Below are 15,613 nucleotides of genomic sequence, written 5' to 3'. Positions count from 1 at the left end.
ACAGTAACTGAAAACTTCACAGCTATGGTCAATCCCAACTATGTTAAAGGAAAGAGGAAGGTTTTAATGGCTTTTCGAAAGATAAGCAGGTCCTCCATTCCACGAATGTGAACTGGCAAGGAGTTCCACAGCTTAGCTGCCATGTACCAAAAAGAACGACCACCAACTTGGCCGAGTTTAATCCGCGGTACACTCACCAAATGTTGTCCCAGCAAACGCAGCTGTCTACAGGGCACGTACGGGACCAGAAGATTGCTCAGTAGCTCCGGACTCCAGAATTTTGGAATTTTGAACGATAAGCAAAGAGCTTTGAACTGTATTCGGGTGTCGATCGGAAGCCAGTGCAGCTTTCTGATCGTAGCCCTGACCGAACACCGACGGGGAAGTCCCACCCAGAGTTCTAGCTGCCGAATTTTGATAGTCCAAGCGAGACAGTATGGTAGATTGCACAATGAGCTGTCGTACTGCTGGATCAAAAAACTTCAAGAGAGGGTTGAGGCCCCTTAGCAAGCCCGCACATGTGGCTGCAACTCTCTTAGTGTGAGTCTTGAAACTAAGTGAGGAGTCCATCCAGACTCCTAGATTCTTTACTAATGTCTTTGGCGTTGACATAGACCCCAGAGACGCCGGCCACCAATGTTCATTCCAAAGGGCGGTGTTCTTGTCTACCAATAAAACCTCGGTTTTACTCGCATTAAGCTGTAGACAGTTGTCTGCCACCCATTTAGCCACTGCTGCCATCCCATCTCTGAACCTGGTGGCCGATATTGATGGCCCTTCCGCTAAGGTGATAACAAGCTGGGTATCATCAGCATAAGATACCATCGTTAGGTCCCATTCTTTTGCCACCACTACCAGTGGCTGTACGTAGAGATTAAACAGGGACGGGCTTAGTGCTGAGCCTTGGGGCACCCCCTGACCGATGGTATGGGGTTGAGAAAGGAACGGTGGGGCCGACACCCGGAAAGATCTATCAGTCAAAAATGATCTGAACCACTCTAGGGCGGTTCCGGCGATCCCTGCTGCCTCTAGACAATAAAGAAGAATGTCATGTGACACCGTATCAAAGGCAGCGCTAAGATCAACAGGATCAGCTCTGCACTTTGACCAGCATCCAAGATCGTCCGAAGATGTTCGGTCGTGGCTAACGGGGCCGATTCCGTACTGTGGACCGGCCGAAAACCGTTTTGTGACGGGTCCAGAATGTTATGAAGGCTCAGGTATTGAGATAGAACATTGTTGACATGGGCCTCTGCGATCTTGGCAACCCACAGTAGAAGGGAGATAGGTCTAAAATTCTCTGGTTTTGAAGGGTCCAATGTGGGTTTCTTGATGATTGGTGACACCCAGGCCTGTTTCCAGGCCACAGGGACACTGGCCATGGAAAAGGACAGATTGAGTATTTGACCTAACGGCTGCTGGAAGAGCGTCAGGGACTCAACAAATTGGACTGGTCTCATGGGATCCAGAGGAGACCCAGATTTGATTCTACCACAAAGTCTGGTGAGCTCCTCGTTGGATATCTCCGGAATCGCTGTTAGCATGGGATAGTCCTCAAATCTGATCGCTAGGACGGTGGAGCCAGGGGACCGCTGTGGAAAAGATTGGTACATTTTTTGTACCTTTTCCACGAAAAAAGTCGCGAGTTCCTTACATTGCTGTGCAGATGTTAAGTTAAGTAGAGCGGTTTTATTACTCTTAAGCTCATTAACAATCTTGAATATACATTTCGTGGGATTAGAGCTAGATTTTATTTCATTAGCGTAAAACTCAGCGCGCGCAGAACAGATGGCTTTATGATAGCTCTTTATCTTAGCCAGGTAGATTAATTTATCCCCACTTTTATATTCTCTTCTCCACACACGTTCCGCTTTCTTACATTCCTTCCTCAGGGCTCTGAGACTCGCTATACCATGGACTTGAATTGGACATAAGCCCTTTTGTCCATTTTGCGGGATAAAAGTATCCAGTCCCCTTAAGATCCAATCACAGAAGGCAGTATAGGCCACCTCAGGACTAACCAAATCCTCTAAGGGATAGGCCCCCAAGAAAGAGTGAAAATCCTCTAATTTAAGTTTATGCCAGGGCCGCCTAAGGACCTGGTTCTTCCTATCGACCCTGAATGGCTCAGATATACCTAGCCCGATTTCTATCAGGAAGTGATCTGTCCAGCCCATGGGCTTGGGTGGTGCTATACTCATAGACGGAATATTACAAAATACCAGATCCAAGATATGACCGGCTATATGTGTGGCATCAAGTACTAAATGTTCCTGCTGTAAGCCGCCAAGTCAGCCAATAAGTTACAGATGGTCGTGTCCTGAGACTGATCCAAATAGAGATTAAGGTCCCCCAAAATCGTGAAGTTAGCAGATCCCACCACCAATGTACTGACTGTCTCTAATAGCGCCTCAATAAACTTAGTCGCTAGCCCAGGATGGCGATAAACATACAAACCAGAAAAGGTCAAATGTGCACTAATCTCAATTCTAAAACGAGCACATTCACATCCCCAGATATTTTCCTTTGTAAAGTAGCAGGTGTATTGCGCTTAATGTATTCTCGCTATACCACCTCCCCTAGAGTCCCTGCTTATGGTACTGATCATGTATCCTGCAGGGAGAGTAAGGCCAAGTACCCCAGATATGTCGTCCCTCAGCCATGTTGCACAGACGAAAAAAACATCTGGGGATTCCTCAGCAATAAAAGTCTGAATCTCCATATGATGCTTAACAAGTGACCTTACGTTCAGTTGAAAGATCTTAAGCTGCACTTGTTTGACAGTTCTCATTGCTCTTCCCACCCGGCAAGGCGCCGGTGTGCTAAAATCACATGTGGAGCATCCTGCAGCATTACTGCAAGAGAAAAACATGTTTTTCTGGTAACATTGTCATTATCTTTTTTGAAACTTAATCTAAATATTAAGAAAACAAAACCTTAAAAGGAAATTGATTCTAAAAAGACATAAAGCTGTATTGCTGCTCTAGTGTTATTTGATAAATATGCCCTTTATAAGTCATGTTATAGTTAAGTTTTTTTCTCTATCAGGGTACGACTATTAATTTTCATAAACCTTCAAACATTTTATTAGAACAGCTAATCCATTCCTAAAAGATGTGGGATCCCCTAGGAATAAAAGGAAGAGCAATACTCTCAGCATGTTGTGAACACCTGTAATTTACATTTGCTGGAGAACAACTGGAGAAAGACACTCTCAATCCCTTATACCAGTGGCAGCATCAGTAGGCCCTAAACACAAGGCTCTGTACTTAACAGCCAACCTTTTGTCCTGACATGACAAAAACATTGTGATGACTATCATGGTAGCAGCCTAGGTCTGGTGGAAATGCCATTCACATTCTACAGCGGAAATTTGCTATTTCTTCTTACCAAGGATAATCGGTCACAGACACTTTACCGGACGGCTCAGGCATGCATTAAGGAGCCCTAGCCCCCATGGTTCTATGCACAACATAAGAGGCTTCTCCACAATATGCTCAAGCTTGGGGCAGTGAAGTACGCCCTCAAAGCATTCTACTTGCGCATCAAAGGGATGATGGCGCTCGCTCTGATAAATAACCGATACTCTTGCCCGGTGTGGCATGTTTTCAAATCCTGTCCATATAAGCACAGAAAGCTTGAATGTTTGGTGCCAAACTGAAAGTCAGCATGATGTGAAGCACCAACCTGTAATCAAGAACATCCATGTGACCATCCTCAAGAGGACAGAGTTAATCACTTGAGTAGGAATTGGTACTGGTAGTCATGGATGAACTGTTTACTAGTTGGGACACCTCAACCTTCAGTTTGTTTCAAACACTCAAAAAGGCTAAATACTTCTTATTTTATTCTTTAGATTTCTGTTACCAGCATCACATGGGGATGCTTTGTGGTGGAATAGGACAGGGAGTTTCTCTCTTTTTCCTTTAGAGTGTTTGTTGCTGCCTGTGGTTGAAAGAGTCCTGGAGTGCAGCTGCAGGGTGATCTTCACTTTGATTTACAGCAACCAATGTGCTTATGAAAATGGAAGGAGAGTGGATTATTTCATTATAGCCCTGTGTACCCCAACCGCCCGCTGTGTATCCTACTGATCGAGAATTCAGGTACTTGGGCCGTCTCAAGGAGTGCTTTGAAATGCGGTCTAATTACACAACACGGTCCAACAAAGATACCTAAGATAAAAAGTGGAATCGTTTTTGCACCTCGTACTAACAAAATGAGGAGCACCCATTATTGTATTACCTTCCTGACTGTTAAATTACCTGCTGCATCTAGCAAAGGTAGATTCAACAGAGGCTATATCCAGGAACTAAAGTGTCCAGGGTGTGAACTGTACACATGGCTGATCATCAGAGCTTTGAGGTGATCACTTGGCATGTTTCTTTAATCTGAAAACCAGTGCTGACAGGGAAACTGAAAGATGTGCTCCCCTTTTATTTCAAAACTGTTTCAGCTGATGCATAACTTGGATTAAAAGACTAGATCATTCCCTTTCTGGTTGCTATCACAACGCATAGTGTGAGTGAGTTTGAGGTATTCTCTGCTGTAAAGCCTTCCTTCTTGTTCTACTCTGAGTAAGTCACAACCATTTTGAGAGTTTCCCTGAAAAGGTTTGGAGGGTGCAGGAGTGTGGAATAGTAGCTAGTCCACATTCCGTGCCCCTCCCATAAAAACTTTGATATAGCTACACCTAAACTTCCACCCCACATAATTATCCACCACCAAACTAAGGTAACATTAAATCTTGCCATTAAATGTAATCACAATTAAAAAAAAACATAATGTAATAATAAATACCAGGAATTGTTAGTATTGAGTATCCTTTGCTGAAATCCAAATTTTCAAAGGCAAAAATCTGTAACGCCATAGCATACCTAACGTACTAGGATAAAGTGGCACTTACGGAATATATTATAACCTATAATAACAACCACTTAATGACCACTTATTGCTTCAATATTGGACACTTTTCCAAATTTAGAATACCTTCACACACCAAAACTAAATACCGCTTTTTTTTTTTAAAGTATGGCTACAGCTAATCACTCAAGCATAGTCACTCGAGAATGTAATCTGGGTCCTTCCTATCTTGTTTCCACGTTTTGTATGTATGTGTATTTCTATAGCTTGACACTAGCCAAAAGGCAGCTGAGCAATGTTCAGGATCAGACAAATGAGCGTAGGGCGAGAGTTAAATATGTATGGCAGGGTGCCAGATAAGGCGAAGGTTTCATACTCGTCTTGTCAATTCATGACTTTTTAAGTTATTGTGGTTAAGCCACTGTTCCCTTCACTCCACCTTAACCCCCAGTTGTTAGTCTTAAACTCCATTTAACTGTTGTGTTTTCCAAGGATTCCTTTTTTTGAATTTTACTAGAGGATGTAAATCTTCTTGTTTGCATCTACTCTTTAAACAAATTGTTGAACTTCAAAAGTGTACCCTATTTATTGTGTTGTTGTGTTTTTTAGGAAACATTTGATAAAAACATTGTCAGGCAAGATTGTAGAGAAGGCGAACAACCTGAGGTGGACAACTCGAGCATTTTGTCCACATCTTCAAATTTTGAACCCTTTGCTACTGATGATCTTGGTAAGTGGATTGGTTGTATTACATACCTTCTTAATTATGCTGAGTATCCTGCTTGCAGCTTCATGATATTTTTCAAGTTTAATGTAAATATTAGTAATTTGCCTATTGACCTGTAAATTAAGATGCCTCCTTCCTAGAGCATGTGCTTTTATTCTGAATACAGGTAACACAGTCATTCATTTAGATCAAGCATTGGCTAGAATGAGGGAATATGAGCGCATGAAAATTGAGTCTGAAAGCATGCTGGAGTCAGAGGGCTACTGCATTAAGGATGTGGCTGATGCTACTACTTCTGATTTACAAGGTACATTTATGGCTTAGTTATGAATGAAATGAGCACACTCAATTCTTTTTTAAGATGTATGTCAATATGCAACTTGCCTAACACTTGAAGCTACATTTTCTATTCTTTACCAATCCCTAATTTTGAAAAAGCTGTATACGTATATTGAATATTTTTTCTTGAATTTAAGCAAACTCGCAAAAATCCTTATGCTGTATTTTACCTATTTAGAACTTCAGTGCAATGTTGGCTATCCCAAAATCCTTTAATTATTTAAATAGTCCTTTTTAAATAATTTTCTTCCAATGGTTATTTGTAAGAGCAAATTTCTCACCTTCGAATACTCCCCAGGTGCTGCTAGGTAATGTTATGCAGCTATGCTCGAACCCCACACTGTCCCCGAAGTGATGGAACAGCGCCACATATAAGTGCCACACCTGTGCGCTGACATCGGTTCCTTTATTCCTGCACCTTCTGACATGGATCCGGACCGCCCAACTTTGTCTGTTTGTATGACAACTTTTAAACAATTTAATCTGCACTAGAGAATGATACTGCCACCCAAAACAGCAGGGTTCCAGCTTATTCTGTTACTGCAGGAAGATGATGTTGGTCATAGCACAGCGCTGTCTTTAATGTCTGGGATCGGGCAAATAAGTCATGCTATAAGAGCGCTCTCATGAACCTGATAGCCTTCCAAGACCGGGAGGCAAAGCTCTATTTCAGCGAATAGAAGAAGTTGTGGGCTTTGCATAACTTCCGCTTTCGAACCAAGTTGCTTACGCAGACCCGGTCTTGCGGTCATTATGCTGACCACATAACTTTGTGCTAATAGTCTTTCGCTTAGTCCAAGCAGAAGCATAAGAAAGCAGCCGTGGTGAAAGGTGTGTAAGAGGATTTTGTGAGGACAACACTCCGGACTTACTGGGACCTGCAAGAGAATTCCGGGGAACCGCCGCTAAACAGGGGCTGTTGCAGAGGAGCATTGAGTAGACAAAGCGGGACTGCGAGGTCTATCAGCCAGTGCGCTGTGTCATCAGACGCTGCTGGCCCTCTTCCCGCCCACCAAACTCCTCCCCTATTTGGGTGCCCTCTCTCTGCGAACCGCGGGACATGCGCGTGCCGGGCGAAGCCCTGGCCCGTTCTAGCCCGTTACAGACCTAGCAAGACCGGACCGGGCCATTCCCCTTGGCAGTATCATTGGACTTCTCCATCATAAACTGGGGTAAGACTGGTTTCTACTGTCCTGGGGTAACCTACTTTCTGTCAGTGTGAAGTATGGCGGGCCGAGAAACCAGGAGCAAAGCGTTATCTTCGGCTATTCACACAGTTGATACAATGGACAATTTTATTGTTAGAGCTAGCTCTTTCCTCTCTCATGAAATCACTACCTTGGAACGTAGAATCTCCCAGGGAATTGAAAAAACGCTAAACTATCTTCCTTGGGGCACATTGCGAATGCCATCACTCCCAATAGACACCAAGTTCCCCTAGATGTTAATGTGGTAATAGGTTCACCGCCAAGTAGGGGGAGGGTTATTGTACCACAGAGGGATCCACCGCTGGCTATCACGCACACACCGGAGCTGTCCCCGTCTCCCATGTCAGTCGCCATCCCTCAAACTCTCAGTAATGCTAACCCTAATAACCCACAGCAACGAGGGGTCAGGGAAGGTGCAGTTCCCAAAAGGAAGCGCTGGGTACAAACATCAGGGGGTAAAAAGGCAAAGGTTCCTAAGCACTGCAACCAAAAGGAGAATATGCCTGGGGGAAAGGATAAAGAGAATGCTCCTACCATTACCATTACTACTAAATCTACCGCTTTGGTCAATAATCAGCCCGCATTACCTCCTAGCCCACCTATAGTCAGCAATACACGGGGGAGGGCGATGATGCAGTAAAACATCATAACTTAGGTAACCTACTGAAGTCCCTCCTTCGTCCTCTAGAAGTAAGACTAGCCCAAATGGAAGCAAGACTGTCTCAAATAGATCAAGCCACGGGGGCCGTTGCAGACCACCTTAAGGTAATCAAACCTGCAAAGGGGGACTTGACCTGTAGCAATGTGATTGCCCCCATGGCGGGTTCTCATCCCACACCAACCACCTGTCCCCCACCCCATTCTATACCAACGCGGCCTGTCAACCCCCCACCCCTGATAGCTCTCTCACAAACCCTGCTCTAGGGTCCAATAAGACTACTGCATTGGAAGGACAGAAGGCACCTCAGAGCAATAGCCTAAGTAATAAGCGGGTAATACACCTACCCCCCGATGCAGCCCCTTACGTGGTTGTCCTCAGTGGAGTCCCCGTGTATGATGCCCCAAATTTTGAATCATATGCATCATTGAAAAATAAAGTTTTTAGTTGGCTTAATAAATTTAGAACCCTCCCCCCTAGGACAAGTTGTGAAATTTTGATGGTCCGAAGGGTGCCCTGGGTGGGAACCTCGAAGAAAAATATTACGGGTGACTGTGTCATTGTAAACTCTAGGGACCCGGGGACTGTTGCCCACATTTGTAACTGGTCTTTGGAAAATCAGGAAACTTTAATCCAAGCCTGGCCGTTGTCCGCCTTCTATCCTGCCAAATCGGTGCGGTTGGGGGGCGGGGGAGGAGAACGGGTGCTGGACCTGGGTGGCCCCTAAAGGTCAAAGCAGGGCGGTTTGGCCCAGGTAGTCACTGAGAGGTCCACGCTGGGAGGACTGGAACATGCCCTATTCCCCCGCCCGCTTAATCAATTTGCGCATCACAACCGGTTCAGTTGTCTGGACGCGGTTGATTGACCACAAAATAGGCGGGGGACAGTTGTTCGCCCCAGTGTCCTGGGACGGGTTAATATAAATGTACGCATCGGTGAATCTCAGTTACTTGTTCGTAGGCAGGCCCCAGGGTCTCGACAAGGAAACGCCGTGTCAAACTCGGGCATTGGAAAGTTCATTCAATAGTTTTAGTAATATATCTACTCACCCAAGTGATTTGAATACCCCACAAATTGTCCGGGTTACACCAGCGCAAATAGGAAATAGGCCCGAGCCGAGTAGCAACATACTTATAGGTGAACTAGGCTCTTTGTCTATTCTGTCCTGGAACCTGGCAAGGCTAACAAACAAATTAAATTCCCCTGATTTGGGGGTCATTTATCGACAAACAAGACGTCCGTCTATTCCAGGAAACGTGGGCCAGGGAGGACAATTGGCGACCTGGATTTGCTGCATTCTCAATCCCGGCAAAATGGGGGGGGGGAAGGGACGCCCGTCTGGGGGCTTAACCATCTGGGTGGGCTGTCACCTAGGTTGCAAGGCAAGGTCACTCAACACAAATTCTGAGGATGTACAATGTGTGCTATTGGAGTGGCCAAATGCGGTCAAATTAGCACTGGTCAATGTATATTCGAGACCATCCGGGAGTGTCTTGATGGAGGTGGCAGAGCGGTCCTAATTTTATTGGACCTCTCTGCCGCTTTCGATACTGTCCCCTATGATCTCCTTCTTGGCCGGCTGTCGGACATTGGTATTGGGGGAGTGGTGCTTGATTGGCTTTCTTCTTTTCTATCAGATAGGACCCAGCAGGTTTGGATGCCTCCGTATGCTTCGGAGCAAAGACCTTTGCTTACAGGGGTCCCGCAGGGGTCCACACTTAGCCCCCTTCTGTTCAATGTATACATTACACCTTTGGTATACTTAGCTGAACAGTTCGGGGCTAAAATTTTAGGGTATGCTGATGACACCCAACTGTTGTTTACCTGGCCAGATGACAACCTGGACACATCTACAGTTCATCTGTGTCTGTCCTCAGTATTTCGCTGGTTAACACAGGCCCAGCTGAAGTGCAATGAGGACAAGTCCGAGGTGCTCTTTTACGGCTCCTTTCCCCCCTCATTCAAGAGCACACTCTGGCCCCCAAACATTCCTGGCCCAACAGAGATGGGGAGACCTGCAAAAAATCTGGGCGTTTGGTTTACGGAGGATCTCAGATTTGAGTATCACATCAAAAAACTCACCGGCACTTGTTTTGCCACTCTGAAAATGCTCCGCAAATTTTTCCCCCTGCTCCCCAGGGAGGCCAGAGAGTCGGTTGCCAGAGCACTCATACTGGCTCGCCTTGATTATGCGAATGCACTGTTTAGTGGCATTCCGGCATACCTGGTCAATCGCCTCCAAATTGTTCAGAATGCGGTTGTACGCCTATTATTTAACATCCCCAGATGGAAGAGCGTTCGCACGGAGCTGCGCTCGCTTCACTGGCTTCCAGTAACACAACGCATTCGGTTTAAAGCCTTGGTGCTGGCGTTTCGCGCAATTCATGACCAAGGCCCCTCATATCTGAAGAGAAGATTCACTAAGTACATCCCGGCACGCACCCTGAGATCTGCCTCGTTGTTCAAACTGTCTCTTCCCCGCTTCAAACGCGCCAGACTGGGTGGTATGTCGCTGTCGGTGGTGGTGGCTCGGGCCTGGAATGCCCTCCCTTTCCATCTTCGCTCCATGCCGACAGTCACTGCTTTTAAAAAACATCTGAAAACCCACCTATTCACGAGTGCAGGTTAGGAGGATTCTCTTTTGTCTTGTTTTCTGCCGCTTTGATCCCTTCCCCGCGCCAGGATACTCACAAGTAACAGAGCGCGCTACAAAACGGTTTATAACATAACATAACATAACATAACATATAACTTATAACATAACAGTGGGTGTAGCAAATGTCTCAGGCACAATTGACGAGCTCTCCCTCTTCCTGAGTACCACTCTGCAAGGTATTCCTTGCCTGGTTGGGGACGACTTGAACTGCCAATTTGAGCCGTTACCATCTATGCTGGAGGGTGTGTCCATGGAGGAGGATGACCAGTGAGAAATACCCCCCTTAGCGGGGCCCACCGGTGAAGGCATGGATACCACTAGCTACTCAAATTATGGCCCTGACCCTTGTTAACTCGATAAGGGCCTGTAATGGTCGTGTTCAAGGAGACATTCCCCCGAGATCCACCTACAACAAACCAGGGCACGAGTCACGATTGGATTACATCCTTGTGGAAACTCATGATTGGGCAAGGTCATTGACTTCACCGTAATTGCGAGAGTAGAAAGTGACCACAATGCACTGATTCTACAATTTGCTATGCCTGGTGCCATTAATGAGAACCAGATGGCCAATGCCCCTCCGGACATTAGAGCAGTTTTATCGAACGACAGACGCAGAGTCAGGTGGGCGAAAGTCCTAGAAAATCCAAAAGACATTTATCACCTTTATGCTCTGATTGTCCCAGTCTTACAAGGAGTTGGGGCCCTAATCCCGCAACCCCCGTCTGCAGAGAATTATAAAAAACTGGGGTCACTCTACCAGGAGCTGACTTGCACACTGGCGGATGTGCTAAACCCCGTTGTGACCAAAAGAACACATAAGGGGACTAGAGCATCCTGGTATAATGGAGCATGCAGGAAGGCTAAAGAAGACCTCCTTGTGGCCCTGAAGCTAAAAGGGAACAATGTGCAAATAAAGGCTAGGAGGACTGAATACAAACAACTAATCCACTGTGCCAAGGCTGAATGGGACCACGATAATTGGGTTAACATGCTAGGCGCCCTTAAATCCAGTGACGCCCGCAAATTCTGGCAGATTGTGAAAACACAGACGGCAGATCCAACTCCAGCAGTTGAAGCGAACATCGCTGCTAGCGTGTGGGAGGATCACTTCCGGGCCCTATACGCACAACCAAACTTAGACCAGGCAGGGGACTCAGGAGGGCTTTTGGCCGGCCCCACTCCCCAGACGGACCGTGACGAATTTACTGTGGCGAAGGTTGGTGCTGCAATCGTCAAACTTGCAGATGCAAAAGCCCCAGGTTTGGACAAGCTCCTGGGAGACCTGTTCAAACACAAACCCACAGTCTGGGCCCCATACCTATTGGTCATATTTAATGCCGTCCTGGGTGGGATGGCGGTGCCTAGTACTTGTCTGGGGGCAGAGATTGTCCCTATCTTAAAGAAGGGTTCTCCTCTGCTCCCAGCCAACTACAGGCACATCAGTCTCATCGACGTACCCCAAAAGATCTTCGCGAGGCTGATTCTTGACCGCCTCCTGGATTGGATGCTCGACCACTCAGTCCTGAGCCCATTTTAGGCTGGGTTTAGGAACAAAGTTTCCACAACGGATCAAATTTTCCGCTAACCCTTATATTCTGGAAAACTGTGTTGTTGGAGGGTGGTAGCCTCTACACCGTTTTCGAAGATCTGCGGGTGGCATTCGACCTGGTCCCCTGCAGGAAACTGTGGTCTGTGCTTTCAAACTTGGGTATCCCCCCTCAACTCTTAAATATAATCATCCGATTACACACGGATAACTATGCACAAGTCAGATGTGGCAGGAGTGGCACGCTATTGAATAGATTCCCCATTGACAGAGGGGTAAGACAGGGTTGTGTATTGGCACCGACCCTGTTTTGCCTCTACGTCAACGGGTTAATCGCCCATCTGAACGGGGTTCCAAATAGTGATGCTCCTAAGCTTGCTTACAGCAGGGTGCCGGCGATTATGTTGGCGGACAACACCCTGCTGCTATCTAAATCACCCATGGGAATCCAACGAGTCCTTGACGGATTCGAGGCATTTTGTGGTGAGCATGGTCTTGAGATCAATGCTCTCAAAACAAAATATGATCTTTAATCCTCCGTCAAAAACTCGCCCAAATCCAGGAATTGGTGGAAGTAGGCTAGAAAGGGTTCAAACTTTCGAATACCTGGGGGTCACTATAATCCAAGAATGTCCTGGGGTGATCACCGAATCAAATCCCAACTGAAACTGGCCCAACTGGTGGGTGGAATCATCAGGCTTGTAAATAAAAACAAATCTACCATCAAGCCGATCGGTCCACCCCTAGAGATATACAAACTCCAGGCCTGGGGAGCGGTCATGTATGGTGGTGAATTTCGGGGCCACACGTGTAAACGTGAGCTGGTGGCCACTGAGAATAAATTCCTCAGGCAGCTCCTAACCCTACCCCCTATTACTCCCCTTCTTCCCCTGAGGCTCGATTTGGGTCTTAGACCACTTAACGAGGAGCTGGGTGTAAAGCCCCTAATTTTTTGGCGGAAGATTTGGACTACGTCTGAGCAAGTGAACTATAGGCTAGAGCTACAGGAAATCCTAACCCTCCCGAATGTGGGGAAAATCACGTGGCTTAATCACTTAAAAATGAACTTGGGCACCTAGGTCTGCATACACTATGGTCTAACCCTGCGACTGCGTGTGCCGGGGTCACACGTAAGCAGTTGGTTTCATTGTTTCATGAAAGTCAATTTTTAGCTCACACGCAAGGCACACAACCTGGCACCCTTTCAGAAACGTTTTTAAAGTTCAAAGACCTTTATAAATTTGAGCATGTCCTAGATGACATATTTCCGACTACCACAAGGCAATTGTACCTACAATGGAGGTATGGTACCTTGCCAATCCGAGATTTTACAAGTAAATGGACCCAGCCTTCTTTGAGCTACTGCCCTGGGTGTAAATTTGAGCAGGAAAATGACCTACACATATTGTTCTTCTGTTCTGCTTATGCCAAGGAAAGAAGGTATTGGATTATACCTGCATGTAGAAACATGGGCTTCAAACACTGTATGCAGGCATACAGAGTTTTTAAAACAGACCTTTCACATATGGTTGTTTTTGCTGAAGCCAAATTCCTGGAAGCAATGTGGCATAAGAGAAGACTTTTATCAATCTGGGACACTGAACAAAATGATAATTTTTAAACCTCCATTAATAGCAATAGTCTTCAATTATCCAGTATTATGGGTGACTTTCATAGATTAGCATGCCTGAATCATTCCCCGTCGTCGACACGGGAGTCTCCGGTACATAGAAAAGTAATGTCCTATAGACATACATAGAGAAAAGTAGGCCTAAGGGCCTTGCCTTAGTAGCCTATCTTTGTTCTTTTGTAAAAAGGACCAAACTCTAGAAGTTAGCCAATCAGCTACCACCTCCCTCTAGAACCTTCCTGTCAGGAGCCTCAGTCTCTCAGATTTTCTACCGCACGTTGTGCTAGGGAGTCTCCACCCGAGTTCTCCTGGGGTCTTTGGTGAGTGATAGTATCAGTTGAGTGTCATCGGCGTAGGAGATGATGTTGAGGTTGTGTTGGCGTGCGATAGCCGCGAGGGGGCTCATGTATACGTTGAAGAGGGTGGGACTGAGTGACGATCCTTGTGGCACGCCGCAGATGACTTCGAAAGCTTCTGATTTGAATGGTGGAAGGCGGACTCTCTGAGTTCTTCCGGCAAGGAACGAGGTGATCCATTCCAGTGCTTTCCCTTGGATTCCGATGTTTCTGAGGCGTTGTATTAAGGTGCTATGACAAACTGTGTCAAAGGCTGCGGAGAGGTCGAGGAGGATGAGGGTGACTGTGTCTCCGTTGTCTAGCAGAGTTCGAATGTCATCTGTTGCTGCGATGAGTGCGGTCTGTGAAGAGTCGAGGGATTTGTTGGTTTCGAGGAAGGCGGCGAGCTGGTCGTTGACAGCTTTCTCGATGACTTTGGCCGGGAATGGAAGGAGCGAGATGGGGCGGTAGTTTTTGAGTTCGGTGGGGTCGGCTGTGGGTTTCTTCAGCAGGGCGCTGAGTTCGGCATGTTTCCAACTTTCCGGGAAGGTGGCGGAGTTGAGGGAGCAGTTGATGACGTCTCGGAGGTGCGGTGCTATAATGGAGTCTGCTTTGTTAAATATGTGGTGAGGGCATGGGTCTGTGGGGGATCCTGAGTGGATAGAGTTCATCAGGCGGATGGTGTCCTCAGTGGAGATTGGGTTCCATTCATTGAGGATGTTCAAGGGGGGTGGAGGTCCTGCAGAGGGTTGGGTGGGAAGGTCTTCGGGTCGGTTGTCGAAGCTGTTGTGGATGTCTGCAATCTTGTTGTGGAAGAATGAGGCTAGGGAGTCGCAGAGGGCTTGAGAGGGGGTGATGTCGTTGGAGTTGGCTGAGGGGTTGGTAAATTCCTTGACGATGTTGAATAATTCCTTGCTGTTGTGGGCGTTGCTATCTAGTCGGTACTTGAAGGCGGCTGAAGGAATGAAAGAAGTAGCCGAATGGATGAAGCACAGCCGTCTAAAATTGAACTCTGACAAAACTGAAGTCCTGATCCTTGGTTCCTCCCCCTCCACCTGGGATGACTGTTGGTGGCCAGAGGCCCTTGGAAAAGCACCCGTCCCGACGGACCACGCACGGAACTTAGGTGTCATCCTGGACTCCTCACTCTCTATGAACAGACAAGTCAACGCCGTCTCATCTTCTTGCTTCAACATTCTTCGCATGCTCAAAAAAACATTTCGCTGGATCCCCACTGAAACTAGAAAAACGGTCACCCATGCACTGGTCACGAGCCGCCTGGACTATGGAAACACCCTATACGCCGGTCCCACCGCAAAACTCCAGAAAAAACTCCAACGCATCCAGAACGCCTCAGCCAGACCCGCGTAAAGACCACATCTCCGGACACCTGAAAGACCTCCACTGGCTCCCTGTTAGCAAGAGGATTACTTTCCGCCTCCTGACCCACGCACACAAAGCACTCTACGAACTTGGACCCGACTGCCTCCACTCACGACTTTCCTTCTATTCCCCCTCCCGCCACCTACGATCCTCCAACCAAGCCCTTGCAACTGTACCTCGCATCAACAAAACCACCATGGGAGGCAGATCCTACCTGGCAGCTAAAACCTGGAACTCACTTCCCACTCACCTTCGCCTCACTCAGAAC

The 15,613-nt window shown here is 46.8% G+C and overlaps 1 protein-coding gene across 8 annotated transcripts in view; it reads left to right on the top strand.

Annotated features, from left to right (window-relative positions):
* The window catches only part of PCM1 (pericentriolar material 1), a 1,333,387-nt gene that overhangs the window by 783,431 nt on the left and 534,343 nt on the right, over positions 1-15,613 (top strand). For 7 of the 8 annotated variants that reach the window (XM_086962571.1, XM_086962570.1, XM_086962569.1 and 4 more), the window contains exons 27-28: positions 5,470-5,590; positions 5,754-5,894. In XM_086962571.1, coding sequence (XP_086818697.1) covers positions 5,470-5,590; positions 5,754-5,894 — 262 coding nt within the window. The remainder of the gene's footprint in view (positions 1-5,469; positions 5,591-5,753; positions 5,895-15,613) is intronic. The other variant, XM_086962572.1, reaches the window with a different exon arrangement.

The sequence above is a fragment of the Lissotriton vulgaris genome, chromosome 3_1, assembly GCF_964263255.1.
Source record: "Lissotriton vulgaris chromosome 3_1, aLisVul1.2, whole genome shotgun sequence".
Lineage (NCBI taxonomy): Eukaryota > Metazoa > Chordata > Amphibia > Caudata > Salamandridae > Lissotriton > Lissotriton vulgaris.
Note: the sequence above shows the minus strand (reverse complement) of the source record. Positions and strands in the feature narration are given on the sequence as shown.